Source organism: Dendronephthya gigantea, unplaced genomic scaffold (assembly GCF_004324835.1).
Source record: "Dendronephthya gigantea isolate DGI-Jeju-01 unplaced genomic scaffold, DenGig_1.0 000073F, whole genome shotgun sequence".
In the NCBI taxonomy this organism is placed as follows: domain Eukaryota; kingdom Metazoa; phylum Cnidaria; class Anthozoa; order Malacalcyonacea; family Nephtheidae; genus Dendronephthya; species Dendronephthya gigantea.
Genome location: NW_021163083.1, coordinates 1 through 18,024, shown reverse-complemented (window position 1 = coordinate 18,024; position 18,024 = coordinate 1). Strand labels below are relative to the sequence as shown.

General features: G+C 40.0%; 1 protein-coding gene across 1 annotated transcript; it reads right to left on the bottom strand.

Annotated features, from left to right (window-relative positions):
- Positions 1-51: 51 nt before the first annotated feature.
- Positions 52-17,976, bottom strand: LOC114531672. Its single transcript, XM_028553288.1, has 15 exons — positions 17,748-17,976; positions 9,957-17,638; positions 9,666-9,851; positions 8,896-9,156; positions 7,393-7,686; positions 4,023-5,546; positions 3,576-3,875; positions 3,087-3,305; positions 2,672-3,013; positions 2,309-2,488; positions 1,968-2,204; positions 1,494-1,844; positions 1,112-1,402; positions 649-984; positions 52-375 (listed from the first exon to the last, which is right to left on the bottom strand). Exons 1-15 carry the CDS (start codon positions 17,974-17,976, stop codon positions 52-54), a joined length of 12,756 nt encoding a protein of 4,251 aa, XP_028409089.1.
- Between the last annotated feature and the right edge of the window lie 48 nt (positions 17,977-18,024).

The window sequence follows — 18,024 nt, the reverse complement described above, 5'->3', positions numbered from 1 at the left end:
AAAATCCTCTAAAATTCAAGAAGTATATTAGTAATCTCATATTTACTTACCTTAAATCTCTAACCGCGATATTCTATCTTTTTCAGTAGAAATATGTTGGTATTTTGACATGGCTGCCTCCCTTGTTGCGAACCACGAATCCGTGTCAACCAAATGAGTCAGCTGCCGTTGGAAATCCATCCATTTATTTAACGAGATCTTAACGGCCTCCTCTTTTTCGTTAAGCAATGACGTCACACTCTTCCAGTCTTCGTCGAGCTGCGCGATCGACTGTCTTAAAGAGGTACACTTCTCATCCTTCATGTTTTCGTCTCGTGATTTTCGCCTCAATCCATCGACGATTTCTTGTTTGGAGCGCAATTCTCGTTTAGCATTCTGTAAAAAGGTTTAGGTTAAGCTTATCCTCTATGACTAGAGTTTGAGTGGCGAATTGTTTACAACATAAAAATTTTTATGTTTGATTCGAAAGTTAACTACCAACTTAAGCCTTGTGAGTTAGTTCTTCGCTGAATGTCTTTGTGTTTGGTTGCAAACCTGGTTGCAAATATGTACAATTTCTTATCAAAGAATCACACTCCACAGCTGACCACCACTTAACTCACTGATTAAGATACTTAATAAAACTCACTAATTAGGACAAGAAAATACCTGATAACTAGCCACCAATGATTTGATTTCCTCCAAAGACGAGCTACCTATCTGTGGAACTCTCGCAAGCACCAATCTCCTGGCGTTTTCCACACAAACGTTCAACTCATCGACGTTAGCAGTCATGTCTGCCACCTCTAGTGTCCACTCCACCGCGACCAGTTCATCGAAACGGTCCGAGACCAACGATTGAAGCTCTTGCCAATGAGAGTTTAACTTTTGCTGTTTTTCTTGAAGGCGTTCCACATCACCTTGAATGTTGTCTACGAGAAAATGAAACGAGAGGTCGACTGACTCTTTGAGAGTGATGTGGTTGTCGATTTCATCATGGTGTTTCTAAAAACAGGACAATTCTTTAGTGATAACAAGAAGGATGCAGATGTAAGGGATATTTCCACGATAGGAAGAGATACTATAGGATAATGCAGAGTGAACATGTTCATATCATTCCCCCTTTACCCACCTGGATCAAGGCGATTTGTCTCTTGACAACCTCAATGCTCCTATCACGATGTTCCAGGTCACGCAACGAGGACAATATGCCGGTCAGCCAATCGTACATTTCCTCCTGTTTTCTATCGTAATCTTTCCATAGTCTCATGACTTTCTCAAGCCTTCCGCGCTCTCTACCGAGGTCACTTTCAATCCCGGTCCACTCCTCCCTCAACTGTTCGATTTTCACGTTCACTCCAGCGGCCTCGGTCCTCGCGTGGACGTGTTCCCCCTGTCGTAGAAGGTCGTCTTTCACCATAACCTGTCGAGAAAACACAAAATAAAACAAATCAAGCACCAGTTGATAATGAACCTGCATATCCAAGTTTGATTCAATCACATGTACTACATACCTTTTCCGATAATTTCTTTTCTATTTCGCGAACTTTTAGTAATTTCCCTAAAACAAATTCGACGCTATCCTCGTCCCTTTCTTTCAAAGGTAGAATAAGAATACTTCGAGTTTTTTCCAGCCAATGAATCATCTCCGCAAAGCGGCTTTCAAACAGCTCCCATTTGTAGCGAATCTCTTTCAATTCGTCAGTTCGTGTATCTGAGCGAGACTTCAGTTCCTTTGCATGGGTTAAACAGGATTGACATTTCTCACAGAGTTCGGGATATCCTGACTCGTCTTTCAAAGTGTTTAGGCTGTCGAGGGTGTACTCCATTTCGGTGATCTTGTTGTTGATGTTTCTCGCTGCAAGCTGGGAAGAACATAAACACAGATTATGTTTTTCTGGACTTAATGCCATCACACGAAAAAAGAATCATAACAATTTTGTTGGACAATCTTTTCCTGAAATCTATTCCAATATACTGGAACTTACTTGAACTTCTTTCAGTTTTGATTTCATTTCGTTCAGAGTTTGTGGAATAGCGATTCCGATGAAAATCTGGAGGTTTTCTTCAGCGGTTTTCAACCAATCCTCGAACTTCTTCACCTCTTCCAGAACCTGCGTTAGCAAGGTGCTGTGGTCAGGCCAAGTCTTGGGTCTGCTTCGAGGTGATCTCAGCTCTTCTGGGATTGATTCTGACACGTTGACCTCCCTCCTTGTGTCGGTTTCCTACGGAGAAGACACAAAAAACTCAAAGGCAAGCCCTGGCATATTACGGTTCATTTGAAATATTCCACGTTAAATCTCTCTTGAAACTCTACTAAAAGAATTACCACAATAGTTTCCAAAGCTCCAGCTTCGTTTAGGTTCTTCCACCACGACTCTAGTTGAGTTTTCACGACTGTCATTTGATCAGAAAGTTCTTTCAAAGCGGTGGTATTTTGTTCAACATGTAAAGACGTTTGCAAGACGTCCAAAAGTTTTGTTAGCCTGTCAGTTTCGGAGGCGAACACCTTTAGCAGGAAAGAAAAACATTTTCAATAACAATTCAAAGCTTTGTAAAGAGCTATGAGTTGATGTTCCGATGCTTCAACTTGCACACTTTCTTTGACATTAAGATTTCAAGGCTACGACTGAGTGAGTACGGGTACGCTTATGCCTAAGAGTCTGAGAAAAGTCTGAGAGAATCACGATACCTGATACTGGGCTGCTGCAACTGCGGGATCATCACTTGTATCGCCTGTGCAACACTCCTGCAACCTTTGCAACAAATCTTTAACATCGCGCTGACATTCTGACAGAGTTTTTAAGAAGTCTTCTTTATTGTTGACATTCAATGCCTTCATCATCACAACATGAAGTACGTTCTGTAAATCTCGTAACTTCGAGCAGGCTTTGAGCATAACGTCACGCCATAGATTACGTAATCCTGTCACGTGTTCTTCATTGCCCTCGCTGGACGAATCGACGAATCTTTCAGATCTTTTCACCAACTCGTTCACTTGTGGCTTCTTGTGCTGAATCTTTAGGTATAAATCCTGCAAAAGGAATGAAAGTGAATTCACACAATTCGACAGGATATGTCATCTAGTTCTGGTTTAATGGATTTACCTGCAGACACTTTACGCGCTGTTTTATTTCCTTCACCTCACCCTCCGAAGTGGAAACACTTTCAATTTCTTCTTCCACGGCCGTTAACCATTCAAATAGATCGTGAAAGGCCGATTGGTAGTCGAGGAAATCGTCATCAAAATGGCGGCGTGATTCGTCATCTTCCTCGTCGCATTGGCCAGAGAATAAACCGAGTTTGTTCAGCAGGCGCTTGATACTCTGAATAGGAATCATTCCTTTTTAGATTATAGTATCTTACAGAATCATATCATGGATTTACAGGAGGAAACCTAAACTAAACTAACTTTATTTATACTGGATAACTCTATCAGTTCTAAACTGTTCTTCCTAGAGGTCCAGTAAGGATCATCTCTTATTGATCTAGTGTTACAGGAACCTAAACTAAACTAACTTTATTTACACTGATTATTTCTATCATTTCTAAACTATTCTCAAACTAAACCTCTATAATTTTTATTGTATATTTACCTCATTTTCGGTATTAAAATACAGCGAACTAAGCAATGCTGTATTATTTCGAAGAGAACTCAAAGAACTGTCTTCACCAGCGACCAACTCGTTATCGGCTTTGTCTTGCACAAGTTGCTCTAAATCTTTCTGTCTCGCTGTGGCGTGACCCTGAAGCTTGTCCCACTGTTTATTCAGAGCCCGCAGTCTCTCTTCCAAGATCTCGCGTAAGCCACTTCGTGCTTTCTTCATGAAGTACGGCCCATGCCTGTTGATGGTGTTTATTTTGCTTTGAATGTTTTTCATCTCAACACAGAGTGCCTAGAATACAACGAAGCTTCTTAAGTTTGAGAGGATCAAAAACTGTCTTTAAAGAAAGTCTTATATTGTCAACCATGACTGTCAACATTGAATTGATATATTGCTTCTATCATACCTTGGATAATAGACATAATATGAAGTACTTACGACATGTTTCAGAAGCGCCGACTTAAGATTCTCTTCTTCATTTTCTTGTGGTTTTAGCATTACCTCGATGTCGACCAATCTTTGAAACAGCTCATCAGGTTCTTCTACGAATTCCTCAACGGTCTTCATGGGAGGAGGGGCAGAGGAGACAAGGGGATACTCCGTCTCCAAGTTCTGCCCCTCTCTCAACTCTTCATCAGGCTGGAGATCCTGGATTGCACGATTTCGCAGCAGTAGCTCTTCGTCGATATCGTGAACTCGAGATTTCTGGGGGGATTTCTGCGGGGAGGAATCTTCCGAGGATGTTTGCACGGAGAGCGAATCTTCCGAGGCAGTTTGTTCCGAGGGTGATATGTCATGAAGTGAATGTCTCGAGATTTTCATCTCGTAGGGTGTTTGATCGGAGGGCTTAAAATCCGGGAGGGAGGACGCCTCCTGAGTTTTGTCGAAGGTAATAGGTTCTGGTTCTAAGAATCCTACTGGAATGAACGGACGTGAATCAGAGCTTGCCTGATCTGTGTTTTCGAGCTGTACTGTTTCAGCATCTAAGTTATCCAGCCTAATGTCATTCTGCGTTTGCGAATCTTTTCCAGGAATCATCTTGAACAGGTTATCTTGAACAAGATATTCTAAGGAACCGTTATCAGAATCTTCATCAATTTTCATCAGATTACCGTCCCTCGGGAGATCTGAACTCGGAACAGTCGTGTCACCGTCGCTCACCGGAGGTACATTCTGAGTGATGTCTTTTAGTACAAACTTCCCGTCATCGACGTTTTCATCATCACCTATAGCATTCATGACACAATCATGCGATTGAATAACACCAGCCATAGATTGCTCGTTCTTTCTTGGTATTCCTGGCGCGTCACTGGGCGAGACTTCATCAATACTACCCAAAATCTCTACCTGGCCTATAAGATCGATATCCTGCGATGTCCGTGTGGGGTTATCTTGTCTGCCTTCACTGTACTTTCCAGACCTAGCTTGAGCAAATTGCTCTGTTATCCTGCTCTTGTTCACAGGAGAATCCTCACATACAGTATCCACACTTCCACATGCCTCAGAGCATCCTTCTTTATGGACTGGCGACACTGTGGGTGTCTTACTAGGTCCGTCAGTGACCTCACTGGCGAAAGTATTCATAAGAGAGTCCCCCATACCACTGTCTGATCCATATTGTGATCCATCACTACTACCTGCCAACACACGATGTTCCTCATTATCCACATCGCTATCATCACTTAGCCGCATGGCACCGATCATGCGATCCTCCCCTCTCCTCACAGCGTGACTAATATCCATACCGAAACCCTTAGTATCCCTCGTTTCCCCTACATGTTCATTTTCATCCACTAACTCCCCAGATATCCTGGCCTTTACCATCTTTAACGAAGTTCTAAGCTCGCTCAGCAACAAATCTATTCTGTTCTTTTGCTCTTCTGAAACAGACGATCTAATTTCTCTACCAAGGGCTTGTAGCGTTCGGAAATTTTCATCAAGCAAAGTTAGTTCATTTTTCTCCTAGAAAAGTTATAATGATTCGGTTAGTATGATTCTTACACTGGACCTCTAGGAAGAACCAGTTTAGAACTGATAGAACTATATAGTATAAATTAGTTTAGTTTAGGTCAGGTTTCCTCCTGTAGTAACACTGGATCAATAAGAGATGATCCTTACTGGACCTTTAGGAAGAACAGTTTAGAACTGATAAACTATCAAGTATAAATAAAGTTAGTTTAATTTAGGTTTCCTCCTGTAGTAACACTGGATCCTACTACTTAGGGATTGATGCATGTAAGTATTTAGCCAATAGAATTGTCCCTAAATGTTGGCTTGTATGTTGTATTATGTATGAGTGTATTAGTATTAATGAAATGCATTATAAATTCATTTTAATTATATGAACAGACACGCGTCCCTAATTATACTCGAGTTTTTCATTAAAATTTCCACATGTTTTGACATTCAGAAGAGATTGCCGTGAAATTCATAATGGAAAGAAACCAGTTTCAAAGTTTATTGTGTCCAATCACATCATATCAAAGTTTATCTGATTTGACATAAAATAATATTGGACCTCGTATGGGAATGAAAATGCTTTTTGTACTATCGCAGACCTGTTGTCCTTTATCAACAAGATAACGTGGATAAATACAAAATCATTTCTAAACGTATAACATAAAAATCATTAAAATCCAATCTGGAAAACCCTGAACTAAGGCTAGATTTATTTCGATTGCTGGAGGGCTGTATTTGTTTAAAAACGTCTTGTCTGCGAAAAGGCAGTATAGGGCAAATAATTATGGGTGGCAATGGAAGTATAACGCAAATATTCCGAGAAAACCACAGCTAACCTCTCCTCGCACTCGCATGCCACCAAGAATTATAACGTGGTTACAGAAACGAAACTTTGTTTTACACAGTAGCCCAACATCTTTCGCGATTGCGTGTCAAGGGTTAACACAATGCAGTCCAGGGATGATATTGCATGTACATAAACACGAACATATAACAAACTGTCATGATATTCTAAGCTGACACACACTATTTTTAACACAAAAGAACAATGGTAGAACCACACTTTAAAATAAAATAGCAAATATTCCCTAATATGAAACATTAAATGAAGACAAAAGTTGGACAATGTTATGCAAATAGCTACAAGAAGTTTTACAAGCTTTTTAGGATTTAAACTTGTATATATACGCTTCTATTTTTGAAAGGAAATATTGCCGCTAGCACTGTTTATAGGACTTCTGAAAAAAGACCAAACAAAAACATTGGAATTGCTAGGGTATGGAGTATTTATTACACACATATTTCTCACGTTTATATAGACAAATATCAAGCCAAGAATAAACAGGAAACACTCGATGTGTAGCCTTCCCTCAATAGGAAACGAAAGAAAGTGTTTCACCGTGAATTCCAATGATTTAGTTCAGAACCATATCAGAAAAGGACTCTTCTCTGTATTGCATGGTTTTCGCAGGCTAACGTTCTCGAACAAATACATGAAAAATATATATTAACAATTGGAAATTGTGATAAATTTGTCACGGCAAATACACTTGACAGAAGATCAAACACTAACTTTTATCAAATCATAAAGAAAAATTTGCTTGTGTGAAAGCGGATTAGCTGGCAAAACACTTGTGCTTTAAACGACCAATTGTTTACATCGCAAGATGCTTCAGTCTTTAGACACAAACTACACCGTAGAGTTGAACATATTCGACGAACTCTCCATGCACACACCGGACCAAGCTCGTCTTTGCTTAACGCCACAGGAATAAAAGCGCAACACGCTATCTCACACACAAAGGGCGAGAACATGGCTAACACAAAACACATACAACGAGACATTTACCTCAACAAAGGAACGCGGGACTCCGGTCTGCTGCTCAAAACCGGACAGCGATATCCTGCATTTGACTGCCTCGAATTTCTGCTTGTACTCCGCGACGGCGTCCTCGAATCTTTCAAAACAATCGTCCTGTTTCTCCACCAGCTCTTGTATCCGTAAAAAACGTCTTCTGACATCTTGAAGCTTCGCTGATAGCTGACCATCGGCGTCTGTGTTGCCGCTAGATACTAGCAATTCCCCTTCCTCTACGATCTTGCCAACCTCTTCCGAGACAAGCGCGAATTGGTCACTAAACGCCTGAAAGTAAAACGTGTGAAAATAATTTCCCTCGGCTTCCATTCAGCGAACATCAGTTGAAACCGAGATATAATCCATTTTAAAAGCGCCGTATATATTCGCTAAACTTGAAATGTTAATCGTCTTATATATTGTAAACACATCCACTAGACGAAGTAGACAAACGTTGTTGATCTGAGTATGTCAAAGGTAATCCAATTGTAAAAAGGCCAAAGTCTTATAGCTTGTTAGATAGTCTTATGTTGAAAACAAAACCGGGTTCCAATGACATTTTCCGTCCGATTTGGGCAGCCTTTCCCTTGGTAAATAACCTGCTTACGCGTTAGAGCACCGCAGTCCATTCAAACGTACGATAAAAGCATGTCACAGACACACCGTATTTAAAATATGTAAATTATGAAAGCTACAAACACGTCTATTCAACTGAGAAGCGTATCCGTTGTCAAGGCTACGCCATCAGGTAATTCACAGAAAATCTTTGTACTGTAACATTTTGAACATTTTATAATAAGATGAAGCTTGGCTAAAGGAACCATCTCATGCCAAATCCGAAAGCGAAACGTGAAGTTGTCTGATTTTTTCTAGCGAATAATAATCGTGTGTTTATACTAAATGAAACTCGACACTTTGAACGCGCTTTCGAAATGTGCTTGGACGCACGTTGAAATTCGAGAGGTCGAGTATACCGCGGGACAAAACGATAAAACTATTAATTGTGGGAGGGTTTTCCAACCTTTTGCCGTATAGAAGAGTACAGCGAGTCAGGGACAGAAATTAGTGTGTGCAGCTGATTGCTTTTCATTTGATTTTTCCAATATAGAAAGCACCTGCGTAATGTTCATTTGCATTTTAGCTTAATTGTTAAAATACCTGCAGGTAATCACTCAACTTGTAATAATAGAAACGAATTAGTTTAGCGTCCTTGAGATATATGTCTATTTCGACGCATTGAAAAAAGCTGTCAATATTGGCGATACGAAGACCCCTTAGATTGGCCAAAGTTTTGAGCGAGTTTAGCCAAGTGCGTTGATATTTTGTGACATAAACCGCTCCAATGTGATACCTTTTTAACAAGACAAAAGCTCGAGGGACGAATGATTAGACCTCTTCAAAAAACTTTCAGCTTAAATTTTGATCACAGAATGAAAAAAGCATTTGCATTCGTATAGAGATCGAAACGGTGGCACAATATTTTTTAACATCAATTACCTTTCTGTCATTTCCAAATTCATTCAACCTTTCTTCTATTTCTGCGATCTTATCTCTCACATTTTCAAGTCTACGACCGAACCCTTTAGATCTCTTTCCATTTTCAAGCTGTTCCATTTTGAATTTAATGTCGCTTTCCAACGCGTTTATTTGTTTATGTAAAACATCCTTCTCCTCCTGAGGTAGCGAACATAACTGATCAACTCTCTGTTTAACACGATCAACTTGAGAGATTTTTTCTTTCAGGTTTTTGCTTTTTTCCTGCGTAGAGAATAGAAATGCGGGAATTAAGCCATAAAAGTGCACGAGTTTGTTAAATTATGAGCGCTTTCATTGTGGTAATATGTATTGATTTGTTTACAAAGATGTTTATTCTAGAGGCTAACCTAAACTAAACTATATATAAGAGGCTAACCTAACCTAAACTAATCTATAACGCATATATATAACTCCATCAATTCTAAACTGTTCTTCCTAAAGGTGCAGTAAGGATCATCTCTAAACTAACTTTATTTATACTGGATAGCTCTATCAGTTCTAAACTGTTTTTCATATAGCCTAGAAGTCCAGTAAGGATAATCATATATTGAACCAGTGTTACTACAGGGGGAAACCTAAACTTGACTTATACTACAGTTCTAAACCGTTCCAACCCAACGCCATATCATCATCTTTCAATGATCTTTACTACAGAGAAAACCGAGGATCATGTAAGATATATAAGATTCATAGAAGATATATAAATATACTTCAATTCAGTGACATCAAACCTCATTATCGCAATCGTTTCCATTCTCATCCTGAGTGATGTGTTCTAGTTCTTGGATAGACCTCAACACATGACGTAATGTTGAGAGAAACTCAGCCATCTTCTCTTCCCTCATTTCCAGTTCCTCGCCAAGTTCCTGCAAGCTTGTAAACACCTCAGCCACTCGTTCATTACCTAATGGTTGCACCTATCATTGAAAGGAAAATACAAATGTCAATGAAATGCTGTAAAAACTATTACTAAATGGAGGGTCTCGGGCTGCATCTAAATTTGGTTTTAAATGAAAATTTACCTTTTGTAATTTCGCTTCTTTATCTTTCAACTCAAGTGAAATTTTTCCCATTTCAGCTAAGTCCTTTTTCATCTTGACAACATCCAAACAAAACGTCACAGGCATGTTGCAAATATCCTCAACTTTCTCCAAGGTTTTCTTGCAGTCTTCTAGATTCTCCTCCAACAAACGCCTGTCATTCCTTTCTTTGATTTCATTCAAAAGATCTTCGCTTCTCTGAAGTAATTCATTCTCTCTTGGATTAGCAGGAAACGCTTCAAGGTGGGGAGCTCCTGATTTTATTTGGTTGGAAATATTTTGAAGCCTTTCGCGAGCATTTTCGATTTCCTCCTCGAACTTCAAAATCTCAATTTCGTCAGTGTTCTCATTTCGCTCAAAGCAAACAAGAATGCGACTCTCGAGTTCTGAAACCTCGAACGAGAGCTGTTTTATCGCTTCTTCTTTTCTAGAAATAGTCTCCATCACTTCTTTTGCTGTTTGAAGAACTTCTTTTGCAGATTCAACCAGCTCCTGGTCTTCAACTGAACGCTGTCGCAAAGACTTCACATTCTCGATCAATTCTTCACCCTCACTCACCAAGTCTGAGAGTTCGGTAAAAACACATTCTGAGCTTTTACCAGAAGAATTTAAAGCATCTTTCACTTTTTCTTGCCATATCTGACAAGCATCTACCGTATTCCTATGCCTTACAATATCAACCTGGATTTTTACATCTTCTATTCTCTTTAACACAAGTCCTCGAGCTTCTGCTAAACGTTTTTCCAAGTTATTCACCTTCGTCAACAAAACATCCTTTTCTTGTGTTGGTAAATTATCCAGAAATAGCCGTTCTCTTGTGGCATACGAATGAAAATATTCAATTTTTCCATCTAAAACTACCAGAAACTCGTCCAAATCATTGATAGCTTTTTCAAGAACATCAACATCTGTATCGTTAATCTCTCCTTTCAAAATATCTTTCTCGTTTTCAACCAACCATTGTGAACAAAGGTCTATTTTATCCTCCAGATTTTCTTTTTCTTCAAGTTGTTTTTTCGCCACATCTAACATCCTCGTGAGCTCAGATTTTCTCGCTTGGTATCGCTCGTGTATTTGTCCCGCGTAACTTAAATCCAACGATGGATAATCGCTTGTTAAGGACGCCATACAATCAACAAATTCTTCAGCAAGATCATCACCTCCGATCAATATCCTCGTCATCTTCTCAGCTTTCTGTTCCCTAGAATCACAATCGTCTTCTTCCAGGAATATTGCTTCTTCAAGAACTACATTCATACCTTCAATTTTATCCTTCATCGTCGATTTCATTTCGAAAAATCTTTTAATTTTTCTCACACGATTAGTTAAAGCCTCGCGAACTCTCGCCAACTCCTGTTGCTGTTCCCGAACAAGATTATTCAGGAGAGTTTTCTTATCCATCTCAACCGAATCCAAGTTAAACTCCTCAGACGCTATTGTCTCGAGTTTCTTTGAAATACTTCGAAGTTCATTTAAAGACTTCCGTTCATACTCAAGCAAATTTTCTGGTGAAATTTTTTGAATGCGGCTGACATTTTTAATCATTGCTAGTTCACTGCTAACTTTGCTTATCGTGTCCAAAGCTTCTTCTAGTTTCAACGCTTTCGTTTCCTGGAGAGTATCTTTCTGACTTGCTACAAAGAATGAAGGAATTGTAAAATCTTTGAAGTCTAGTTCCACAACTTTCTCGTAGTCATTTGAAGACCCTTTTGTTTTTTCAATGAAAATCTTATCATCCTGTATCTTGCCATCCTGTATCTTGTCATCCTGTATCTTGTCATCCTGTATCTTGTCATCCTGTATCTTATCCTGTCTCTTGTCATCCGGTATCTTATCATCCTGTATCTTGTCATCCTGTATCTTATCATCCTGTATCTTGTCACCCTGTATTTTGTCATCCTGTATTTTGTCATCCTGTATTTTGTCATCCTGTATCTTGTCATCCTGTATTTTGTCATCCTGTATCTTGTCACCCTGTATTTTGTCACCCTGTATCTTGTCATCCTGTATTTTGTCATCCTGTATCTTGTCACCCTGTATCTTGTCATCCTGTATCTTGTCATCCTCTATTTTGACATCCTGTATCTCGTCATCCTGTATTTTGTCATCCTGTATCTTGTCATCCTTTATTTTGTCATCCTGTATCTTGTCATCCTCTATTTTGTCATCCTGTATCTCGTCATCCTGTATTTTGTCATCCTGTATCTTGTCATCCTGTATCTTGTCATCCTCTATTTTGTCATCCTGTATCTTGTCATCCTGTATCTGTATCTTGCTGTCAACAATCGCGCGAGGAGAGAGACCACCTGTTTCGTTGAAATTATTTTGCCGACCTTCGATATCAGAAACATCATCTAGGGCAGGTTGTTTTGGGGTGATCTGTCTATCAGTTCCCAGCATATGGTTTGAATCTGTTATGGGTTTGCTTTGGATGTTGTTGTCTGCGATAATCTTGGCTTGGGAAACTGAAACCTGAGCAATTTCATCCTGGGTATCTTGTTCAACAACTCCAGCGTCAATGATTCTGAATGATTGATTTTGAATGTTCTCTTCATCTGCAACTTCACTCGTGCGTTTTCTTCCGTAGTCGAAATTTTGCTGCGGAACCCGTGAGCAAATTAAATCGAGCGTCTCTTCCTGTCTGAGAATGATATCCCGGGACTCCTCACCTTGGATGAACTCTCCTTGATCGCTCTTTTGCTGAGTACTTTCCACTGGAGCCATTTCTCCTCGTGTAACACGTTCTTGTATGTTTTCATCGAGGCTGACATCGTCCACGATATCGCTTCTGCCAACAGCTTCATTTTTCTCGTTTGTCATTCCTTTGTCTATTTCTTTCTCAGCGACTTCGTCCTGAATTGCTTTGTCTTGAGTGACATGAAGTTCATGGCGAATTTCTCTTTGGGAAACATTTAGTAAAGTAATATTATTCTGAGACAATTCCTCCGAGGTAAATTCACTCTGAGTTTTACTTTCTTTATAGGTATATTCATCCGGGGTAACAACTTCCGTTATTACTTTCTCTTGTCCAGTTCCTTGTTGTAGAATACGACCTCGACTCAGGTCAGATAGTCCAGCTTCGTCTTTGACAACTAAACCTAACCTCTCGTCGTTGATTCCATGTTCAATAATGTCCTCTTGTGTAAATTCATCCTTGGCGGTTTCGTCTTGGTTGTCGTTTTTACGAGTAAAGTCTTCACCGGTGTTTTCATCAAAGGTAATATTCTTTAAACTATCTCCTTGGGTAAGATTTTTACCTGAAACCTCTTGTCTAAGATTTATATCGGACCTAACCTCTTCCGTCTCACAACCTTCGTTCGCAGGTTCAGTTATATCGTCTTTAGAGCCTACGTCATTTCCACCCTCATATCTCGAATCAAAATCATTGTGTTTGTTCAACATTGAACTGTCTGTCACTTGCTGTTCTGCTAAAGCTACTTCAGAAATCACGACACTTTCACTCTCCTCTTTGATATCTTTGGCTTTCTCTTCCTCTAACGTTGAGAGAGTACTCAGCTCAGCCACCTCAACTACTCGCTGCTCTGCTGTACCTTCTTTGAAATAAACATCGATTTCAGCCTCTTCAAAACCACTCCCCTTGCGTTCATTGAATGATGAAGACCTTTTCTGGATTACATTTTCAGGCCCGGCAACCTCTTTAACTTGCGGTTGTATTACAGCTTCTTCGTTAAGACCATTTACCATTAATGTGCCATCATCAGCTTCTCCTGATTCCTGATCAGCGACTAGATTTTCTATTTCTGCCGCATCTTCTAAGGAATCCGCATCAATCTCCCTTTCCTGTTCAATAACACTGTCCTTGTATTCAGTCAACATCAAAGAATTTCCATCGCTTTGACATCCCATGTCAGCAACTCCTTTTACAAGTTCTCCTGGAGGATCCTGTTTTAAATCTACTCCTTTTTCACTTATGTATTTGCTACTCTTGCTTTCCAATTCCATCCCAACCTCCCCGCTTATTCGTTGTTCTAAATCTTTCATGGCATTTTCCCATCTCTCACGCAGATCCTCAAGCTCCTTGGGAAAGCATTCTTCCTCTTCAATACCACCGACAACACTCAAAGCAAAAGACAACCTGGTTGCATTCTCGAAGCAACTGTTTGGATCTCTGAGCACTTCAAGAAATTCCCTCACCATTGCTGGCTCACGTAATTTACCTACAGCGTCTAGCACGTCGTGGCATTCTAATATATTTTGCTCCAGCATTTCCTTTGTCTGTGCACACTGTTGAAGCATCTTGATCCGCGTAAACAAACATTCTTTTGCAGTCGAAAGCTTCTCCTCAATTTCGACGATATTCTCCTGACATATTTTCTGTCCCTCGGATGGAATAGTTGCCCACATGCCTTCAGCTTGTGAACTAATGCTCTGCAGTTGTTGTTCTTTCTGTTGAAGTAATTCAAGCTTTGCTTGTGCCGCTTCAAGTTCTTTATGTAAATTTCCAGTCGTTTGTTCAGAGTTTGAAATTATAATTGCCATGACCTCCTCGTCGTTGGCCAAGGACTCGACTTCGCTTTGCAAGATCTCAAAAGCAACACTTTCAATCTTCACTTTGGGTTGTTGGATCAGTTTCTCCGACGGGAAGTGTTTGGCATTTTCATCAGATTTATCTTCAATCGAGTTATTTGGTTGTAGGCCTTCACCCTCTCCTTCTAAAGTTGTATCTTCGTCAGTCGCATCAGTAGTTATGACGACATTGGAAATATCTCTTTGTGCAACGTTAGCTGTCGGTTGGATGTCTTCACGAATTACTTCATCTCCAGCAATGTCTTGCTGTCCATCTTTTTCAGCTACGACAGTCAAAACTTGACATCCGCTTTCACTGCTTATTTGATCTTCACTTAATCGCGCAATACTCGGATCAACTCGAATCAGGTGCCTCTTAATTTCTATGCAATTATCTCGAATATTTTCCAATCGCTCAATCAACTGAATACTTTCAACGGAGTATCTCTGTTTTGGAGCAACGCTTGCCAAAGTAGTGTCAACTTCTTGTAGCAATACTTTGGTTTTTGTCATCGTTTCTTCGACGATGATCGGACCCACTTTATTCTCTTCAACTTCATTCCTAAGTCGTCCTAATTCTTCCTCAAACTCCGACACCTTTCTTGAAATCATTTCCTGTTGTTCTTCATGTTCTCTAAGTTCTTTAATTTTCTTTTCGTTGATTCTTTCAAGATCTGCAACAGTCAGTTCGAGTGGTTCAAGCCCCAGCGAGGCGCCGCCGAGGTCGATGTTACTCTCCTGTGTCTCCTCAAGTAATTCCGTCTTCATCTTGTCCAAATTTTGAAGCCGTGCTCGGAAAGCCTCGAGTTTTTCCAACCAACTTTCTTCTGCTTTTTTCACTGTTAAAACGCTGTCGGATTTTCCATTTCGTTGAAGGCTTACGGGGTCTACATTTTCATTTACCTTTTTAGGCACCAAACCATCCCTTGTCTCTGTTTCCTGTTCCAAAGATGAAATACATTTCTTAACTTCCTTCAGCTCGTTCTTGTACACATCGTGTCGCGACGCAAGAGCCTCAAGACATTCCATCCTCTGCAAAACAGTCGCTTTTAAAAAAGCCAACTTCTCTTCCAGACTTCCCAATTCTGCGATGATAACTTCCTTCTCCTCCTCACGAAAACTTTCAGTCAGCCTCTCAACTCTGTTCTTTAATTCTATCAAAGTTCCTTCCTTGTTTTCGACGTTCTCCAAGCAAGACCTTCCCAGTTCCAACAGATCTTCCAGTCCTCTTGTTTCAACACCTTCGCCATAGAGAAAGCCCTGCACTTCGTACATGAGCGAAGACAATTCTTCAACTTTCTCCTCAAAGTCATTGTAACACTGCAATGTCACATCCAGGCAGTCTACATTCCTCTTCAGCTCTTTGAGTCTGATATTAAACCTCTCCCTCAACTGCAATACATCTCTTTCATCCTCATCTTCATTACTCACGCTTTCACTCATCTCCACCAACTCACGCAAACAATCTTCCTTCAGTGCCATCTCTTCTAAAAACCTTCTTCCACTTACGAGAGCAACCTCCTTTGCAGTCACATCAAAGTTTCCTGGAATCTCTTCATCTTCATTTAAATACTCCTCAACCTTTTCTAGGAACGCTGAGATTTCCAGGAACTTCAAATCGAACTTATCCTTCAGTGAAACACAGCTTTCAATCGATTTTACGTTCTTCCTGACGCGCGTTCTTGCTCTCTCGTAGCTGGCCACCAAACACTTGATATTTTCTTGAAACCAGTAACCAGAATTCTCATAATCCAGCTGATCTAACCGTTCCAAACTCTTCTCTTTTACTAACTTGACGCGCGGTTCTAGTTTCAATATATTTTCCTCCAAATGCTTGATTTCAGAAAGTTGCTCGAGTGGAGTAGTTCTTGAGCGAACTTCAGCACACGTGGATTGGCCAAACGTCGTCAAGGCTTTGTCAGCTTCTTTTACTTTAACTTGTAGTTCATTTGTTTCAAACTCGAGTTCTTTAAAGCTATCCAGATAACTCTCTAGCTTTTCGAGTTTCTCTGAAACAAGTTCTATTTTCTTAGAAATAGTTGTCTCATGTTCTTTCACCTTTTCATCACAATCTTTACTGAAATTGAGCACATCTTTATACTCAGCGGACAATTCACGAAGTTTGTTTTGTTTTCCCACTAAACTTCCTAGGAGTATCTTCAACATATGCACACGACTCTCGTTAAGATGTCTCTCCATTATGAACTCGCTATCTTCCCCTTCCACGAGATCTTCGAATTCAGCTGTAAGTGCTTCCACTTCGCACTCAACGCCTTCAAGAGACAGGGAAAATTCAACCCACCGTTCTACCATTGCTTTCTTCTCAAGTAAATTATTTGCAAGCTCCATTTGTGTCTTAGAAACCTGATTTAACTGTTCCTCGATACTCTCACCAGCAGCATTGGACAGAATGTGCTTCGTTCCTTCAATCAAACCTTTCAAAGCGACCTGTTCACGTTCAAGCCTACCCAGGTAACAGTCAACAATACAACCAGCCTCTTCGTCCGTGAATAACCACTCAGTATTAGCATCTTTACCAGACACAAACTCAGATACCTCTTCAACAAATTTCTCAAACTTCTTGAGACAATTCTCAAGCATGAAAACTGTTTCAATTGTTGTTTTACGTTTGACAAGCTCTTCTTTTAGGTCGTTCCATCGACCTTCAACCACCACAATCTTTTCTTCCACACCAAACTTTTCATCCTCTGAGATATCACGAACCAAACCCATACCAGTTTCTAAAACGTTCTCAAAATCTTGGTCTCGACAACAAAACTCTGCTAAAAGCTCTTCGACTTCTAGACTTTCCTTGTCGTTGTTCAACTCTAGAACTCTGTTCTCTATCAGATCCAGAAATTGCTCTGAATCTTTTATCTGATTCATAAAGGATTCAACCTGGTCTTTTGCACCTTCTTGTGACATTTCATGGTCACTAGGCTCACTACAGCCACCAATCAAGATATTTTCATTACTCAGATAGTTCACAGAAGGAACAGATTGAACAAAACTCTGTTGATTCCTTTCTGATGCATACAAAGGTTCAGAGTCGGGTAGTTTACGATAGCCACTACCCTCAACCGTGTCAGTAGCCAAGTTCTTGTCACAAGATTTAATTGTATTCCTGTTAATATCAGCTGCAACGTCAACAGATCTTTGTGGGTACTTTTCGCTTTTCATATTGACCTCTTTTTTGTGAGTTACTGATGTTCTTATTAGTTGGAAGAACTGACATTTCAACCAAACCTTCTGGCTGTCCATCTTCTTGAACTAAACATGTCCCCTCAGGATTATCATTCGTATTATAAACAGCAGGGTTATTTTCTTCATTCTGAATCAGTTTGATTTTTTCAGGATTCTTCTCAGCAGTCGATCCTTGACGATCACACGGTTCCACTAATATTCCTAAAGACTTTAATTCCAGCAATGTTTCTTCATCGCCTTGGGCAACATTCAACAAAGCATCTGTTCCCATAATTTCACTCAATTCCTTCAACCTTCCAACAACTTGGCTTCTCAACAT